At 31.9% G+C, this 16,017-nt stretch overlaps 2 protein-coding genes across 2 annotated transcripts; one reads left to right on the forward strand and one right to left on the reverse strand.

The window, feature by feature from the left end:
- Positions 1-1,074: 1,074 nt before the first annotated feature.
- LRP88_02130 (uncharacterized protein) lies at positions 1,075-1,877 on the reverse strand (the record flags this gene model as incomplete). The annotated part of the gene is made up of 2 exons (XM_083238801.1): positions 1,075-1,741; positions 1,792-1,877. The coding sequence occupies 2 exons, from the start codon at positions 1,875-1,877 to the stop codon at positions 1,075-1,077; spliced, it is 753 nt and encodes a 250-aa protein (XP_083105396.1).
- An 837-nt stretch (positions 1,878-2,714) lies between these two features.
- Positions 2,715-3,221, forward strand: LRP88_02131 (uncharacterized protein; the record flags this gene model as incomplete). Its single annotated transcript, XM_083238802.1, has 1 exon — positions 2,715-3,221. The coding sequence occupies one exon, from the start codon at positions 2,715-2,717 to the stop codon at positions 3,219-3,221; it is 507 nt and encodes a 168-aa protein (XP_083105397.1).
- Between the last annotated feature and the right edge of the window lie 12,796 nt (positions 3,222-16,017).

The raw sequence follows: 16,017 nt of genomic DNA on the forward strand, positions 1-16,017 counted from the left end.
GCATGCTTATTATGTACGTTATAAGAACTAAAATAATTATCTCTTTTTACCTTCTAAAGACTATAATTTCTTAAAATGTAAATGTTACTCAGTTCCGACTTAAGTCACTTGAGCTTAAGACTGGAACTTGTGTCTTAGCAAGTAAGATTTATAGGTCCTTAGCGCCCAGCGTCTCCTTTGAGGGTGAGGTATGAGACGAAGCTAGTGGCAAAGAACCCCTTTATATCTACGTGATGAATCGTATCAAGGGAGTCACTCATCTCGACTTTGTTTTAGCAATCGGGTTTCCCGAAAACTCGCAAACGGTCTTCGCCTACCGTAAAAATCTTATTACCGACGTCACAAAGTATGCTATGCTCCCGATCTATTCACGATCTAATGCTAAGCGCGCCCAGGTTTTGTGCTCTTTCGTGGAATGCCCCTCAGTCAATCGATCCAGCCTGTCGTGACCAGTTGCAGGAGAAATACACCAAGGAGCGAACACTTGGCACACCGCTCTACCCGACCGATTCCAGCCTATCATCCAAAAATTCATCGACTCCATGGATGGTATTTTGTGCTTGCCGATGGTGCTTCTCCACCGAGACTTTGGAACATGCAACATCATGGTTGACGAGGCATCCTGCCACTTAGTTGGTGTTATCGACTGGGCGGAGACCGAAGTTTGCCCTTTTGGACTAAATCTTCATACTATACAAGCCCTGACAGGCAAACTTCACATTCGAGACGGCTTGTCGCGGTACGATGATTATGACGATTTGCAGAATGTCTTTTGGTCTATCTTCCAAGAGCAGGTTGGAGTTTTGTCAGAAGAAACTCTTCACACTATCAACCTGGCGAGGATCATAGGACTGCTCCTTTCTCGTGGCTTCACCAGTCGACTTGCGAATGAGCCTGAATATGAGCCCCTTCGTGACGACCAGCAGGGACGCTACAATAAGTTGTATTTAGACGGGTTTCTTATCAATGCGGCTACAAAGCTTGATTGAGAAGAATCATTAGACCAGGCACACATAGGACTCAACTAAAGTATTGAATTTACTAGATCTAGATAATCTGGTGTGTCGGTTCAGTTTAGATAATGCCTTCTCCAGCGAGTGCAAGCTTGAGGTCCTCAACGTTTTCCAACTTGGGAAGTGGTTTGCCGGCATTGTAGACCTCATGGTTGTTGCCCGACCTTTTAGCGTGAAGCTCCCGCGAAGAACACACCCGCGGGTTTCCGTGCGCCACCTCAAAGTTCCAACCCGTGATTCTATATGGAGTACATCCCTTTATGACTGAGTTATCGAGCATGATAGTTCCGTTATCTAGAATAAGCTCTGACATCGATTGCCCACCGCACTCGGTGAGCACCTGAAGACCAAGGAGATCTGTGAGATTGTTGGCGACCAAGTATTCAACGAACTCCTTCAAGAAGCCCTCTCCAACACCGGAAAGATCAGGCATCGGTCCATCCTGGTACTCGTAAGCACACAGGCCATCCTTTGTAAAGACGAAGATATGCCCATGGATAGTTGCAGGATCGATCTTCTCAACAGGAGTCACCCTTGCCCATCGGCCTTTTGGTTCTTCGAAGTTGGTTCCCAGCAAGACAGTGCTCTCGGGAATCTTGAAATGGCCATGTACAAGATGGACGCCAAGAACCTTATGAGCATTATGGCGTACGAACAGGCGGGCAAGGTTCTGTATATGGTCGTCGGTGACTGGGGGTTGATCGGCATCATCGCGTAACTCGTTGTACCTAAGAGATGTCAATGGAAGTATCGGGCTTCTAGACTTTTAGTGACTTACGCCTGGCGGCTTCTCTGGAAGTCTTGGGTCCCCAATGCCTTTGAAAGTGCCGGGAGAACGGGGCTGTTGGCCACAAGGGTTGCCATAGTGAGTAAGTTTAGGTTTCGTTGAGTTGTTTTGGTTTATCCTAAGTTGATCTGTAATAAGTTCTAGACGGATTGCAAGAAGTCTCAGAGGGGTATTTATCTCCAGAGATGCGGGGTAAGTGAAAACTTGAGACATTTTTCATTAAGCTGCATAACTCGTGTATGCATATTTGACGTCAGATTAGGCAGCCATTGGGTAAGGTTGCCAGATATGTTGGGTCAGGCTCGGCAAACGCGTTACAGCATGATTAATCAGGCCACTCAGTTGTGATCTGCAATCCAGCTCAGTGAGCTCCGGGAGCAGGGGGAGCGCCGGGTGAGCGCCGGGTGAGCGCAGGCTGATGAGCGCCGGAACATGTCCCATAAAAGCGGCCACAGATGGCGTCGAGATTCGGATTTGAGAACAAGATTATGTCCTACGATTATAGGGGTAAGATCTAGGATGTCTCAGAGGATAAGGAGATTAAGAGAAAGGTCTTAGTAAATACCAGGAGCCCTCAGGCAGGCCAAACACATAACACCAGCACACCATTCTTGTTACCCGCAGACACAATCCATCAAATGCCTCGGCTCCCAGATGGCACTCCCGTCGCCGATCCTAACAAAGAGCAACGGCGATGTGAGCAATACCTCAAGCAAATCGCTGAGGCTTTAGGTGTCTCTTTGAACAATGTCAAAGACAAGTTTAAAGACGCTCCCAAGGCATTTCTGCGAGATCTGCGAGATCTTGCGAAAAATTGCCAGGGGGCAGTCGAATGGGCCAAGTTGTCGGCGCCGTCGGACAAGGTCGGGACATTCGGAAGTTCCCCCCTTCCGAGGCACAAAGCGTGAAGCGAAATGGCAGGCTTGCATGCCCGACAAACGCTCGGCATCTCTAAGCCCGACAAGCCCGACAAGCCAGCCACAACAAAGATACAGAAACAAAAGAGCCACCAGGAGGGTGCGACACACCACGATCCAGACGAGCCAGACTCAGACGGTTCTGCCACTAAGACCGACGCCACGGCTCAGGTAGTATTCTGCGGCCTGGCCGACTACGGTAATAGTTCCACAGATGGGTTTCATGACATCATTCCCATCTACCCCAGCGAGGGACGCACCATGGGAAAGGTCTTGAGGAAGCTTTTCCCCAAAAAGCTCCAAGAGTTGGAGGACAAGTTGGGACCGTGCCTTTGCTCGGACACAGGGCCAAAGAAAGTGCGCAAGAGGGACGAGCGCAGCAAAAAGAACGCGCAGAAGAGCAAGAAGAAGCGCAAGAAGACCGAGCCATCCGACTTGGATGACTTGGATGACGCCCAGGCGGAGGAGGTGCATCTCCACCAGAGTGTATTGACAATGCTCTAGGCCGACCAGACCAAATGTGTGTCAGTCGACTACGTGGGCTAGAAGTTATTTTAAGATAACTTAAAGGATAATTAGCGCTAATATACTAAAGATAAAAATATTAACGTACATGATAAGCATGCGACGCATCCAAGTATGCGACGCATTTTTCCCTCCTATACCTAACCTTCCACTTAATCAATTGATTCCATAACCACCAACCATATCAGATCTAAATACAGAGGCTAAAACCCTTCTTGCCCCTTCAGGCCCTTCAAGATAACCCAAAGCTAAGCATTCGACGCGCTGCAAAGATCTATAAGGTCTCTAAGCCAAGGCTATATCATCGCAGATAAGGCATTCAATCGCGATGCAATTAGATCCCAAAGTCACGCCGACAATCTAATCTAGAGGAATAGATTATTATTTAGTTTATTCTCAACCTAGATTTATAAAGATTTCTGTTATAGGTCCCTTGTGTTACGGGCGAACCCGTGAGGAAGGTTGTTTCCCCCTGGAAAAACCAAGACCGGAGAAATCCTTCTCCGTAGCCCCGCCGCGAGCCCTGCACAAAATCCGCAGCGAGGTCACAGCTAGTTCTTTTCCTTTTTCTCTCCCTTCCTTAGTCTTAGATATTCAATCAACCAGTTCACCTTAGCTACATAAGCTCCGGTCCGACCCTAGCATCTGGCATGCTTATTATATATATTATATTATTATAAAGTATTAAAATATTAATAAATTAAATTTATTTTTAAGTTTATTTATATTATTTAATATAATATAACGTACTTAATAAGCATGCGGATTAAATAAGCATATAAATTAAAAATCCCTTATCCTATAACATTTCTATTTAATTAATTAATTCTTAACCACCTAATATGCCATAGTCAAATAGAGAGGCTAATATCCTTCTTATGCTCTAGGCCTATTAAAATAACCTAAAATTAAGTCTTTAATGCGCCGCAAAGGTCTATGAAATCTCTTATATTACTCTCTATCGCCGATAGCATAGCATATCTACATGTTGCGATTAAATCCCTAAATTATATAAACTATCTAATCTAGAGGAATAGATTATTATTTAATTTATTCTTAACTTAGATTCACGAGGATTTCCCCCGCGACTATATAGTATTAAAGAAATAGCTAATTAATTACTCGCCGACTATAACGCGCTACCTATTAGTAAGCGCTAGGCTAGAAACTTTATTAAGTAATACCTAGAGCTTAAGATATGTTTTTTTTATAAATATAATTATTAGAGGGCTAAATACAAAGATTTAATTATTATTTATAATTAGTTTAGGCTTATTAAGAATATAATTACAAAGTATAGCATCTAATTAAAAGATATTTATAACTTTGACGAGACTAGCTTTATAATAGGCCTAATTCAGAGCGGGATAGTCGTCATAGGCGCAGAAAGGCATAGAAGACCGAAATTAGTATAGCCTAGAGACCGGGAATAGGTTATAGTTATTTAGGCGATCAATGCAGAAGGCCGGGCTATCCAGCCGTTCATCGTGGTTACGGGCCAATATCACCTCGCCAATTAGTACCAAGAAAGTAACCTCCCGGGCGATTAGGCTATTGCGACGTCTCAAAATAGCTAGACCGATAATGAGATAGGTCTCAAGTGGCTAAAGCACTTTAATCAGCACATAACCAACCGATCAACTAGTCCCTATCGTCTTCTAATCCTCGATGGCTATGAAAGTTACTACTCGGCTGACTTTAAGATATATTATAAGGAGAATAATATTATTATGCTTTATATGCCGCCTTATTTATCTTATTTATTCTAGCCCCTTAATATTAATTACTTTAGGCTACTTAAGAAGGCTTATAATTAAGAAATAAAGTATTTAATTAAATGCTTTATAACCTATATTTTAAAGACTAAATTCTTCCTAGCCTTTTATGCCGCATTTTAAGCTATTATAATAAAAAAAAATATTAAAGTAGCCTTTAAAGGGGCTAGGCTTATTCCTTTTAACCTAGAAAGTATAGTCTTAAAGCTTAATATATAGCTATAGACTTTAATACCTGCCGAGGAGGAGGCTAGCCTCTTTAACCCTTAGGTCTTAAAGACCTTAAAGATTATCCTTAAGGCCTAATCTTAGTTTAAATACCTTAAAAGAAAAATTAAAAGGCATAAAAGTAGCTCTCTTAAATTAATTCTAGAAGTATTAAAGTCTCTTTCTAAGGGAATAAAGGCAATTATATATAAGATAGTATTAATAAGGGCTAAGATCTAAGACCTTTAATAGGTAAATAAGGCATTAAGCCAGCGGCGGAGGGCAAAAAGGACCTACCTATAGAAAAAAGGGAAGATAACTTTAAATAAAGGAAAGTAAGTAATTAATTAGATAGATATTAGTATATAGGTAGTAGCTAAATTATTAAGAAGTAATAGTTAAGAAAGGTTAGTATAACTAGGGGTTTAGCGCTATAGTATATATAGTAAGCTTAATTATAATATAAGAATATATTAAGTAGTAATTAAGATATTTAGGGAAGAATATAATAAGTAGTTTTAATTAATTAAATAATTTATTATATTTTTATTATAATTTTTAACTAAAAGGTTAAGAAAAGTAACTAACTTACTTACCTAGCTAACTTACTTATTATATATATTATATACTTTTTATATAATATATTTAATAAGTATATAAATTAAATAAGTATATAAATTAAAAATCTTAACCTCTAAGATATAAATTATAATAAAAATATAATAAATTATTTAATTAATTAAAACTACTTATTATACTCTTCCCTAGATATCTTAATTACTACCTAATATATTCTTATATTATAACTAGGCTTATTATAAATACTATAATATTAAACCCCTAGTCGCGCTAACCTTCCTTAATTACTATTTTTTAATAATTCTACTACTACCTATATATTAATATCTATTTAATTAATTACTTACCTTCTTTCCTTTATCATTATAACCCCTCTTTTTTATAGCTAGGTTCTTTTTACCCTTTAGCGCTAACTTAGTATCTTATTTACCTATTTAAGGTCTTTAACCTTAGCCTTTAATAAGGCAACCTTATATATAATTATCTTTATTCCCTTAGAAGAAAACTATATAGCTTTTAGAATTAACTCTAGGGAGCTACTTTTATGCCTTATAACTTATCTCTTAAGGTATTTAGACTAAGATTAAGCCTTAAGTATAGTATTTAGGGTCTTTAAAACCTAAGGGGTTAACGGTTTAGCTACCTCCTTAGCTAGTATTAAAGTCTATAGCTATATATTAAGCTTTGAGACTATACTTTCTAGGTTAAGAGGAATAAAGCTAGCCCCTCTAAAGGCTAACTTAATATTCTTTTCTATTATAGTAGCCTAAAATATAGCATAAAAGGCTAAGAAAAACTTAGTCTTTAAAATATAAGTTATAAAATATCTAATTAAAAGCTTTATTTCTTAGCTATAAGTATTTTTAAGTATATTAAAGTATCTAATATTAAGGGACTAAAGTAAATAAGATAAATAAGGTAGCATATAAAGCCTAATAATCTTCTTTTCCTTATAATATCTCTTAAATTTAATTAAGTGGTGACTTTCATAGCTATTAAGGATTAAAAAATAATAGCGATTATTTAATCACTTAGCTATGCACTGATTAAAGTACTTAAGCCACTTAAGGCTAGTCTTATTATTAGTCTAGCTATTTTAGGTTAACGTGCATAATAAGCTTATGTCCCAGACAAGCATATGTCCTATTAATATTTATACCTTAAATCGCAATTTTAAAAAAGCTCTTATAAAACCAAGCTAAGCCTAAAATAGCTAGAATTAAAACTTTAGTTATTTTATATAATAAGCTACTTATAATAATTTTTATATATTTTTAAAAAAATCTTAGTAAGCTAGTATTTAAAAAGTCTATTTATACTATATAATAAGCTATTTCTTTATAAAGAAGCTTTTCTAAAAGTCTATTAAAATTATATATAGTTAATATAATAGTTAAATACCTAAAACAGCTTTTTTTAAGTTTGTAGCTATCTTAAAGCTATTTTTATTAAGCTTAGAAATCTATACTTTTAGTGCATAGTATACTTAAGACACATACTTATCTAAGACACATGCTTATTAAGTATGTTATTATAATAGCTTAATCGCCCAGGAGGTTACTATCCCGGTACTAGTTAGCGAGGTAATATTAGCCCGCACTAATAATAAATAGCGGGATCGCTTAGTTATTTATATTAATTACCTAAATAACTATAATCTATTCTTAGTTTCTAGGCTATACCGATTTTAGCTTTTTATACCTTTCTATACCTATAATAATTATTTTACTTTAAATTATGCTTATTATAAAGCTAGTCTTATTAATATTATAAATATTATCTAGTTAGATATTATACTTTGTGATTATATTCACTATAAGTATAAACTAGTTATAGATAATAACTAGATCTTTGTACTTAGCTCTCTAGTAGTTATATTTATAAAAAAAAAATATCTTAATCTCTAGGTATTACTTAATAAAGTTTAAAGCCTAATGCGTGCTAATTAGCGGCGTATCGCGGTTAGTAAGTAATTAATTAGTTATTTCTTTAATACTATAAAGCCAAGGGGGAAATCCTTATAAATCTAGGTTAAGAATAAACTAAATAATAATCTATTCCTCTAGATCAGATAGTCGACGCGATTTATTAATAGTATCGCATTAAGATTAGATCCCTTTATAGCGATTAATAAGAGTATTGCGATTAACCTTATAGATCTTTGTAGCTTATTAGAAGCTAAGTTTTAGTTGATTTTGATAAGCCTAAAGGGCAAGAAGCATTCTAGCCTCATAATTAGTAGATAATATACTAGGTAGTTAAGAATTAATTAATTAAATCGAGAAGATGTTAGGTAAGGGATTTTTAGCTAACTCGCTTGCCTGGCTAACTCGCTTATTATATATATTATATTAAACAAGTATATATATTAAAAATCCCTTAATTATTACTAATGCTATTTAATTAATTAATTATTAACTAAAAATTATGCCTTAACTTTATTCTAAATATTAAGTCCTTCTTATGCTTTAAGCTCTCTAAAATAACCTAAATTTAAGTCTCTAAGGCGCTACTAGGCTATACTAAGTTAATTATTAGGCCTTATATCGCCGGCATAATAGTATTTAATCTCGACGCGATTAAATTCTTAAATTATATAAATTATTTAATCTAAAGGAATAAATTATTATTTAGTTTATTCTTAACTTAGATTCACGAGGATTTCCCTTATAACTATATAGTATTAAAGAAATAGCTAATTAATTACTCGCTAACTATGATGCGCTACCTATTAGTAAGCACTAGGCTTTTAACTTTATTAAGTAATATCTAGACCTTAAGATATATTTTTTTTTAGAAATATAATTATTAGAGAGCTAAGTATAAAGATCTAGCTATTATTTATAATTAGTTTATAATTATAATAAATATAATTATAAAGTATAATATCTAATTAGAAAATATTTATAACTTTAATAAGACTAGCTTTATAATAAGTATAATTTAAAGCCAAATAGTTATTATAAGCATAGATAGGCATAGAAAGCTAAAATTAATATAGCTTAGAAACTAGGAATAGATTATAGTTATTTAAGCGATTAATATAAAAGGCTAGGTAATCCCGCTATTTATTATTAGCGCGGGCTAATATTACCTCGCTAACTAGTACTAAGAAAGCAACCTCCCGGGCGATTAGGCTATTATAATAACTCAAAATAGCTAGACTGATAATAAGACTAGTCTAAAATAGCTAAAGCACTTTAACTAGTAATGTATATAATAAGCGAGTGGAATAGATAAGCGAGTGAAATAAAAATCCCTTAACTTATATTATCTCTATTTAATTAATTAATTCCTAACTACCTAGTATATTATAGTTAAATAAAGAAGCTAATATCCTTCTTACTCTTTAAGCCCTTTAAAATAACCTAAAATTATTTCTTTAATGCGCCGCAAAGATCTATAAAGTTAGTCCTATAATGCTATAGCGCCAGCAATAAGGCATTCTTTCTCTATATAATACTATACTAAAGTCATAGAAACTATCTAATCTAGAGGAATAGATTATTATTTAGTTTATTCTTAACTTAGATTTACGAGGATTTCCCTTATAACTATATAGTATTAAAGAAATAGCTAATTAATTACTTGCTAACTACAACGCGCTACTTATTAATAAGCGCTAAGCTTCTAATTTCATTAAGTAATACTAAGAGCTTAAGATATATTTTTTTTATAAATATAATTATTAGAGAGCTAAATACGAAGATCTAGTTATTATTTGCGATTAATTTAGGCTCATAGAGAATATAATCATGAAATATAATATTACCCTAGGTGATATCTATAACTTTAATGAGACTGGCTTTATGATAGGCCTAATTCAGAGCGGAATAGTCGTCATAGGCGCAGAAAGGCGTGGAAGACCGAAATTAGTACAGCCTAGAGACCGGGAATAGGTTATAGTCATTCAGGCGATCAATGCGGAAGGCCAGGCTATCCAGCCGTTCATCGTGGTTACGGGCTAATATCACCTCGCTAATTAGTACTAAGAAAGCAACCTCCCGGGCGATTAGGCTATTGCGACGTCTAAAAATGGCTGGACCGATAATGAGATAGGTCTCGAGTGGCTAAAGCACTTCAATCGGCATATAACCAACTGTGACGATCGTGTTGGTCCTAAGGGGGGTAAACCGGTCGTACTGGTTTATGTTTGGCAGTGAATTAGGTCGCGTACTCTGAGGGTGGGTGCGTAAGTCACGTCTGGTAATATGCTTAAAGGTATTAAGTATAACTAAGTTATATTAATAGCTGAAGTAGCTAGTATATAAGAAAGTACTAATAAGCGTATGCTATATACTTCGGGGTACCCTAGGTAATCACTGTGTCTAGTGGTATAGTTATAGTGATTATAGTAGTAATTACTTATAATTATAAAGTGATTATAGTAATTATTTATAGTATTATAAGTGATTATTTCTTAATTAGAGGGTTTAGTAGGTATCTTTTCTACTTATATAATAAGTGCTTTATTAGGTCGTGATATAATATCTCCCCTCTGTTAGTCTTATCCCTAAGGCCTATAAAGTTAGCCTTCTAAAATTTTTATAGTTTATTAGAACCTTCTTCCTTAAATATTCCTTATAATGCTAATAGTATGCTAAAGGTAAAATCTTAATTTACTATGCGTCGCTATTATTTATTTAAACTTATTAAAGAGATAGGTTTTAAAGTTATGCCTTACTTTTATTATGCTTAGAAGTAATTGCGGTATAAGATACTTAAGGGTATATCTTATTATTTAGAGTGCATTCGCTGGGGTTATTCTTATGATAGTTTAGGCGTATTAGTTTCTATTAGTACGTATAATTTTTATTTTTTTTTTCTTATTAATATTTAGTAGTATCTTATCTTATGGCTAAGAAGCGTCGTTTAGAGCTTAAGGAGGAGAAGGCCGAAGAGGAGTTAATTGCCTTATAGTAGTAGATAAATAAGAGGCTTTCTTAATTAATGCGTCTTCGTCGTTAGAAGAAATAGATCCACGAGCGGGGTATTAAGATGGTGCGTCGGGGCCTGAATTCCTTGGACGAGTTAGATGAGTTAGATCGCCGGGAGGCTAAGGCTATGGTTGATGCTTAGGCTTTTAGGGCAGTGAATGTTATTGATTGGTTGGCTGTCCTTGATCTAGATATCGGTCTTTCCTCTGGTGTTGCTAGTGGAAGTTTTATAGGAGGCGTTGCGAACTAATAAGGTGTTCTAGGGGTTTCTATATGTTTTCTAAGTCTAGATAGTCCTTCTATTTAATAAAGTATATTATTTTGCCATTAATTTTATTTATATCGAGGATAGCTTCTATAGTATATTCTTTTAGTCTATTAATTTTTATTTCTAGTTTATTTTTAGTTTTAACTTAGATAGTATTTTATATTAATTTAAGTAATAAGATATAAAAGATTAGATAGAGCTTAACCTTAGGTAGTAAGTCTAATTTATAGTTATACTTTAAGATTTTTTACTTAATTTTATATAGTCTAATATATTTATAGTTAAGCTTTTTATTTTATTATTTTATTTTAATATTTTTTATTATAAGATAAATTATATTTCCTTCTAAGAAGATTAGTCCCTTAATTCTTTTCTTATTAACATAGCTTATTATTTTATTCCTAATAAATTTAAGCTCTATTTTTATTTCTTTATATAAGTTTTATAATTAATTATTAGTAAGAATTACTTTAGGATTAATAATACTATTTCTTACTTATTTATATATATCTAGGGTAAATCCAAAGTTAGCATAGGCTAGTATAATTTTTATATTTTTATTTATAGCTATATTATAGGCTAGCTATATAGCTAGTAGTTTTTTAACCTAGTTGGTTTATTTATAATTAATATAGTAATAAAGGTATTATTTTAGTATTTAATTTATATATTCTATCTATTTATTTATTTCTTTATAGTATACTATAGAGAGTTTATAATTAATTCTTAAATATCTTATAAGGCTTTATTAAAGTTTTAATATAAATAGGGGTCCTCTATCCGTGATAATTTCAAGTAGTATTTTATATATCTTAGTGATATAGAAGTAAAAGAGGTAAGCGAATTCTTTAGCTATTATTAATTCTTTATAGGGTATAAAGTAGGAAAATTTTATAAGTCTATCTATAATAATAAGGATATTATTATAGAAGTTTCTAGTAGCTAGTTCTTTTAATAGGGGTAGCTTAGTAATAAAATCTATAGTAATTAAGTCTTATAGTTATTATATAACTAGGAGTAGTTATAGTTTTCTATATGGTTTATAGCGTTATGCCTTGGTTTTTGCATAAAGGTTGTATTAACTAGTAATTATTAAGATAATTTTTTTTATATTAAGAAATATAAATATTATCTTAACTTATTCTAGGGTTTTATTAATTCCTTAATATCTATATAATAGGTAACTATAGATTTCGCATATAAGATTATATTATAGTTTTTTTAATATTTATTACTTATTTATTTTCTTATTATTTAAGAGGTATTTATTATATTTTAAGATTTTTATAAATAATAAATTACCTTATTTTATTATATAGGTTATTATAATAATTCGGTAGGGTACTAGTCTATTATCTTATCTAGTGCTATTAATTACTTTTTATTATATAAGGTATCCTTCCTAAGTAAACTATAGAAGTTATTCCTCTATTTTAGTCCTTCTAGTATCTAGGTCAGGTCGCCGGCTAAGTGCGTCAGCTCTGCTATTCTCTATTCCTTTAACATAGGTAATAATATAATTAAATTCTAAGAGGTATTTAGCATATTATAGTTATTATCCGCTAAGTTCTTATATTTTTGCGAAGTAGGTAATATTCTTATAGTTTATATATACCTTAATTTAGTATTAGCTTCCTAAGAGATAATACCTAAATTCTTTAAAGGTATTAATAATTATAAGGAATTCTTTATTATAGATAAGGTAATTAAGTTTTATTTTATATAGCTTATAGGAGTAAAATGCGATTAGGTATAAGAGTCTTTTATTATCTTATTATTTAATCTAAGCGCCTAGGGCGAAGTCTAAGGCATTAATTTTAAGTTTAATTAATCGAGATAGGTTAAATATCTTAAGCACTAGTTCGCTTAGAATAAATTTCTTAATTTTATTAAAGGTATCCTTAGCTTTATTCTTAAATATAAAGGTTTTATTTTTTTTTATAAATTTTATTAATAATATAGCTATTTATCTAAAAGCTTTAAGGAATTTATAGTAGTAATTAATAAATCTAAGAAAGGCTTATATCTCCTTAATATTAATTAGTTCTTTTTAATCTTTTACTACTAAGACCTTCTTAGGGTCTATATATATCTTATTATAAGAGATAATATATCTAAGGAATTTTACCTCTAAGGCATAGAATTTATTTTTCTTAGGTTTTACTAATAACTTAGCGTCTTATAGTATTTATAATACCTTATAGATATATTTTATATGTTTTTCTTTTATTTAGAAGAAAATAAGGATATTATCTAAGTAATATATAATAAATATATCTAGATATTCTTATAGTATATTATTAATTATTTATTAGAATACTATAAGTATATTAATAAGTCTAAAGGGCATAATAAGGTACTTAAATAATCTATACTTAGTATAAAAAGTAGTTTTTTATTTATATCTTTCTTTAATCTAAACAAGGTTATAAGCTCCTTTAAGGTTAAGTATTATAAAGTACTTTATATTAAAAAGTTAATCCTTTAACTCGCTAATAAGAGGTAGCGGTATATAATCCTTAATTATAATAGCATTAAGCATTCTAAAATTAATATAAAGTTAGAGCTTTTTATTCTTCTTTAGAATAAATATAATAGGGTATCTAATAGATAACTTACTTTCCTTAATATATCCCTTTTATATTATATCTTTAATATATTCCTTTAATACTAGTAGTTATGCTTTGTTAAGTGGGTAAAGTTTGCTAAAGCTAGGTTACTTCCTATTAATAAACTTAATTTCTAGGTTATAATATATATATTTAAATAAACCTATTTTAAGTTCTTTCGCGAAGAGTTTTTTATAGATATAATATTACTATAGAATATTCTTAAGTCGCTCTTCTTCTTCTTCTAGGTTATCTTATAGTTTCTTTTATAGAGCTAGGTCTTTTTTAAGTTTATAAAACTATTATATAACTTATATAACGTATATAATAAGCATGCGACGCATCCAAGTATGCGACGCACTTTTCCCTCCTATACCTAACTTTTCAATTAATTAATTGATTTTTCTACCACTAAATATATTAGACCTAAATACTAAGGCTAAAACCCTTCTTACCCTTCAAGCCCTTCAAAATGACCTAAAACTAAGCGTCTGACGCGCTGCAAAGATCTATAAGGTCTCTGAGCCAAGGCTACGTCGTCGCAGACAGGGAATCCAATCGCGATGCGATTAGATTCCAAAATCACGCCGACTATCTAATCTAGAGGAACAAATCATAGTTCAGTTTATTCTCGACCTAGATTCGCGAGGATTCCCCCCCCGACTGCGTGCTATTAAAGAAATAGCTAACTAACTACTCGCTAACCGCGATGCATTACCTATCGGTAAGCGCTAGGCTTATAACTTTATTAGGCGATATAAAGAGGTTAAGACGTATTTTTTTTATAAATATAACTACTAGAGAGCTAAATGCGAAGATCTAACTATTATTCGCGATTAGTTTAAGCTCATAGAGAGTATAATCGCGAAATATAATATTAACCTCGCTAATATTTATAACTTTAATAAGACTAGCTTTATAATAGGTCTAATTATAAGCGGAATAGTCGTTATAGGCATAGATAGGTATAGAAAGCTAAAATTAGTATAGCCTAAAAACTAGGAATAGATTATAGTAATCTAAGTAATTAATATAGAAGGCTAGGTAATCCCGCTATTTATTATTAATACGGGCTAATATTACCTCGCTAACTAGTATTAAAAAAGTAACCTCCTAGGCGATTAAGCTATTTTAATAGCCTAAAATAGCTAGATTAATAATAAGATTAGTCTTAAGTAGCTAAAATACTTTAATTAATATATAAGTAATTAATTAATTAATTCTTATTATCTTCTAATTTTAAATAACTATAAAAGTTATTACTTTATTAACTTTAAGAGATATTATAAAAAAAATAAGATTATTATATTTTATATATTACCTTATTTATCTTATTTACTTTAGCCTCTTAATATTAAGTACTTTAACCTACTTAAGCAGGCTTATAATTAAGAAATAAAGCATTTAATTAGATACTTTATAACCTATATTTTAAAGACTAAGTTCTTTTTAGCCTTCTACGCCGTATATTAGGCTACTATAATAAAAAGAAATATTAAGGCAGCTTTTAGAGGAGCTAGGCTTATTCCTCTTAACCCGGAAAGTATAATCTCAAAGCTTAATATATAGCTATAGACTCTAATGCCTACTAAGGAGGTAACTAGCCCTATGACCCCTTAGGCGTTAAAGACTCTAAAGACTATCCTTAAGGCCTAATCTTAGTTTAAATACCTTAATAAATAAATTAAAAGGCATTAAAGTAGCTCTCTAGAGTTAATTTTAAGAGCTCTTAAGTCGCTTACTAAGGGGACTAAGGCAATAATATATAAAAATGCCTTATTAAGGTCTAAGAATAAAGACCTTTAAGAGGTAAATAAGATATTAAGCTAATACTAGAGGGCAAAAAGGATTAAACTATAGAAAAGAGGGGTAATAATAGTAGAGGAGGGAAGGTAAGTAATTAATTAGATAGATATTAATGCGTAGGTAATAGTAGAATTATTAAGAAGTAGTAGTTAAGGAAGGTTAGCGCGACTAGGGGTTTAATATTATAATATCTATAGTAAGCCTAGTTATAATATAAGGACCTATTAGGTAGTAATTAAGATATTTAGGGAAAATTATAATAAGTAGTTTTAATTAATTAATTAATTTATTATATTTTTATCTTAGTTTATAGTAATAAGGTTTAAGAAAAGTGCATTACATACTTAGATATATTATATACTTATTATATATATTAATTATTTTTTATTATTATTATTTTTATCTTTTTTTATATTTATATTTTATTCCTAGGGGTAAAGAGGTATTTTATATTTACCTTTACTTAACTTCTCTAGTTTCTTTAATAAAAGTTTAAGATCTTATATTAGATTTTAAGTTATTATTTATTATAAAGGTATCTTATTATTAAAAGAAAGCACTTAGCTAGTCCTCTAGTTAAAATATAAATTAAAT

This window comes from Fusarium phalaenopsidis (assembly GCF_050370095.1).
Source record: "Fusarium phalaenopsidis strain FUZ10S chromosome Unknown contig_32284, whole genome shotgun sequence".
Taxonomy (NCBI): Eukaryota; Fungi; Ascomycota; class Sordariomycetes; order Hypocreales; family Nectriaceae; genus Fusarium; species Fusarium phalaenopsidis.